Source organism: Carlito syrichta, unplaced genomic scaffold (assembly GCF_000164805.1).
Source record: "Carlito syrichta isolate Samal-C Ts95f unplaced genomic scaffold, Tarsius_syrichta-2.0.1 Scaffold316401, whole genome shotgun sequence".
Taxonomy (NCBI): Eukaryota; Metazoa; Chordata; class Mammalia; order Primates; family Tarsiidae; genus Carlito; species Carlito syrichta.
In genome coordinates, this window is record NW_007260497.1 from 329,776 (window position 1) to 331,534 (window position 1,759).

Here is a 1,759-nt window from a genome sequence, read left to right on the forward strand (position 1 = left end):
TCCGGCGATCCTCCCACCTCAGCCTTCCAAGTAGCTGGAACTACAGGCGTGTGCTACCACACGCGGCTCATTTTTTGATATACTGTAGAGATGAGGTCTCGCCAAGTTGCCCAGGCGGGGCTCTAACCCACGGGCTCAGGCAATCGGCTCACCTCAGCCTCCCAAAGTGCTGGGATTACAGGCTGAGTCGTCGAGCCCGGCTTCAAAAATCTTACATGCGTAGTTTTAAACTTGTAGAATTTTTGTGGGAATGATGGGTTGTGATATGTTTTTAACTATTTACTGGAGGAGGAGATTTTTCTAGATTTATAAAAACCCTTGTCTCGTTTTGATTTATTGTTTATATTTATTACTTATTTCATGCTCTCTCCTTTTGATTTCTTTAAAAATTGTGCTTTTTGATTTTAGATTGAAAGTATCCAGCTAATGATGGACAGTGAAACGGGTCGATCAAAGGGATATGGATTTATTACAGTAAGTAATTATGATTAATGTGACTTATGATACTTTTTCTTTGTAGTAGAAGAGTAATGTACTTATTTCATAGCTACGTTTGGGGGAGGCACAGCTCACATGGGTGTGAAAAACCTATCATCATTCTTGTGAATGGAAAGGATTCTAAAAACTTGCTATGTAAGCAGTATGATAAAAGTGTATTAGTTACTGTTCGTGGGGAACGATGCATAATACAAGTGGTTTAAATTAGTTTGCAGCTAGTGGCTATTTTTTTAGTAAGCAATAAGTGTCCACAAGTTCTGAAAGGTTTGAATTGTGTTCCTATTATGTTGTAGTGTATCTGATAAAATTTATATATGGGCATTTTGATTTGGCAGCTCTTTTTGTAATTGAAGGTTTTATTTGTGTCTCTGTTCTGTCTCTGCTTCCTTTATGATACATTGTAATCAGGCTAATGTAGGTCTTTTTAGACTTTTTTTACTCAAAATAATTTTTACTAGGCTTGCCTTATTAAAAGGTGGTGGTAACCGTTGCAGTCCGCAGTCCATTCTTAGCATGGTTATGAGGTGGTAACTGGAATAATTTAAACGAATCTGCCATTCCCTGTTTTTTTTTTTTTTGTTGTTGTTGACTTGGAGTCTCACTCTGTCATCCAGACTGGAGTGCAGTGGCCGCTCCTGGCCACCGCAGCCTCGACCTGCTGGGCTCCGGCGATCCTTCGGCCTTAGCCTTCCAAGTAGCTGGAATTACCACGCCTGGCTGATTTTTTTGATTTATTGTGGAGATGAGGTCTCGCTGTCCAGGTGGGTCTCGATCCCGCGGGCTCAGGCAATCCACTCATCTCAGCCTCCCAAAGGCATGGGATTACAGGCTGAGCCACCGAACCTGGCTCATTCCTTGTTTTTTTTTTGTTTTTTTGTTTTTTGAGTAGAAATCTCACTCTTTTGTTCCAGGTGGAGTGTAGTAGCTAACTCACAGCCACTGCAGCCTCGACCTGCTGGGCTCAGGTGATCCTTCTGCTGCAGCCCTTTAAAGTAGCTGGAACCACATCTGCTGGCTAATGTTTTAATTTATTGTAGAGATGGTGTCTTGCCAAAATTCCCAAGCTGGTCTTGAACCTGTGCTCTCAGGCAGTCCTCTTGCCTTTGCCTCCCAAAGTGCTGTGATTACAGGCATGATCCCCGAACCTGGCTATGATCCAAATTTTATGTTAAAAATATCAATTGAAATATTAATGCTAGCAGTGCTTGGTGGCTCAGCCTGTAATCCCACGCTTTGGGAGGCTGAGGTGAGTGGATTGCCT

The 1,759-nt window shown here is 42.2% G+C and overlaps 1 protein-coding gene across 18 annotated transcripts in view; it reads left to right on the top strand.

Annotated features, from left to right (window-relative positions):
* The window catches only part of RBM39 (RNA binding motif protein 39), a 39,489-nt gene that overhangs the window by 23,245 nt on the left and 14,485 nt on the right, over positions 1-1,759 (top strand). For all 18 annotated transcript variants that reach the window (XM_021707149.1, XM_021707151.1, XM_021707150.1 and 15 more), the window contains one exon: positions 409-474. In XM_021707149.1, the coding sequence (XP_021562824.1) occupies positions 409-474 (66 nt within the window). The remainder of the gene's footprint in view (positions 1-408; positions 475-1,759) is intronic.